The 1,687-nt window shown below is 29.1% G+C and overlaps 1 protein-coding gene across 1 annotated transcript in view; it reads right to left on the bottom strand.

Moving 5' to 3' along the window:
• LOC105626721 (ATP-binding cassette sub-family G member 4) overlaps positions 1-1,687 on the bottom strand; it is an 8,649-nt gene that overhangs the window by 926 nt on the left and 6,036 nt on the right. Inside the window, exons 8-11 of the mRNA XM_012208018.1 lie at positions 1,352-1,464; positions 863-1,031; positions 517-773; positions 36-169 (exon numbers count right to left, since the gene is read on the bottom strand). Of these exons, the coding sequence (XP_012063408.1) occupies positions 36-169; positions 517-773; positions 863-1,031; positions 1,352-1,464 (673 nt within the window). The remainder of the gene's footprint in view (positions 1-35; positions 170-516; positions 774-862; positions 1,032-1,351; positions 1,465-1,687) is intronic.

Raw genomic sequence — 1,687 nt, 5'->3', positions numbered from 1 at the left:
ACTAAGTAATACAAAATTTACAAAATAATTCTTACCCCTCTAGACCATAACGCAAATAACTGATATAGCTACCCCACTTAAGATAGCTTGGTAGATCACGTAATGATACTCCGAATCCAGCGAACATCATTAGTGGACATGCTAATGTTGGCCCCATAAATGTGCCATTCTGCAAGTTAAAATGTTTCTTTCATTAATTTTACTTCAAAAATTAAACATTTTTATGAAACATTTTGCAATAAGTGCAGCACATTCTTATCTATAAGACAAATTATTGATATTTGCAATAAATCTATATAACATATCAATAATAATAAAAAACAAATTAATGACATATTTGATAATATCAAAATTAAAAGAAATTGATAATAAATTAATAAGAGGATCAAACATTGATAAGAGATACTAACTATATATACAATTAAATAACAAAGATAATTAAATAACAAACATTACAGTCTACGAATAATATCACTGATTATCAGCAACAGTTCTAATTAATACTTGATTTCTTACCACGACATTAAATACGGCGCCTATCATAAGCCCGGTACCTTGTCCTATAAACATGATTAATAGACTAATGGCCACGAACATAGAAAATCGAATAATTTCCCATGGTTGCGCTGACATAAAGTAGACGATTATCGAGAAAAGTATACAGCATATTATCGAAATGGGCATGTCAATCAACGTTATCGCTGTGTAAAACGCCTTTAGACTGTACCATCTGTTGAAATGCTCTTTTAGGAGGATAGACATTTGCATTGGGACTGCGAATCAAAAATGCTTTCTATTAGAAATTCACATTTGCGAAAGTTAGTCATCGCAAATCATTTACGGAAAATACACGGATACTTACAGGTAACTACTGTGAGCATCATCGTCGTCATCATGTGGTGTATGAGGATAGCAAATAGAAGATTATAATTGTCCAAAACGCGGGATCCATCAGCGCCGGATCGCAGAAAAACAGAACCCAGCATTACACCAACGAGTATGTTAACAGCGATACGTAAATGTGTCAGAGTCTACAATATATGTGCACGATATATTGTTAAATAAAATTCGTGTGATCGTAGTGCAAGCATTTTTTACGTCAGATCGAAAACGCTTGGATTTTTTGTACGACTTACATATTCTCTGAATTCTTAAAATATTAGTTCTTAATATTTTTAAGATTTTATTCATTTTATTCAATTTAATCAATACAATAATTGTAGAAAAATACTCCGCATAATCTTAAAAAGAAGGATTTCAAATAATTTTTGGAACTTTCAAAGAGAATCGCTGATTAAAATCATCATTGACATGTATATTAAAACACAATAGATAAGCAAACAATTCTTACCGTATCTCGTTTACACATGATAAAGCCTCTCCTTAGCAAAATCTTGATTTGATGAACGAGATTTGTCGCGTGTAAGCTGTTATCATTTACTTTGTTTCTCAAAGGATGTTCCGCTGAAAAAAAATCAAAAATTAAATGCAATGTTGCTTATATAAATTTAGAAGAACTGCAATAAAATTTCAAGCTTAACAATATATTTTAATTAATGCAACAGTGTTTAAAATAAGAGTAAAATGAATATATAAATATTATATATAATATATTATATATAATACATATATATAATACATAATAATACATATATAATACATATATATATATAATTATATATATTAT

The sequence above is a fragment of the Atta cephalotes genome (genome assembly GCF_000143395.1).
Source record: "Atta cephalotes unplaced genomic scaffold scaffold00006, whole genome shotgun sequence".
Taxonomy (NCBI): domain Eukaryota; kingdom Metazoa; phylum Arthropoda; class Insecta; order Hymenoptera; family Formicidae; genus Atta; species Atta cephalotes.
This window is presented reverse-complemented; position numbering and strand designations above follow the sequence as displayed.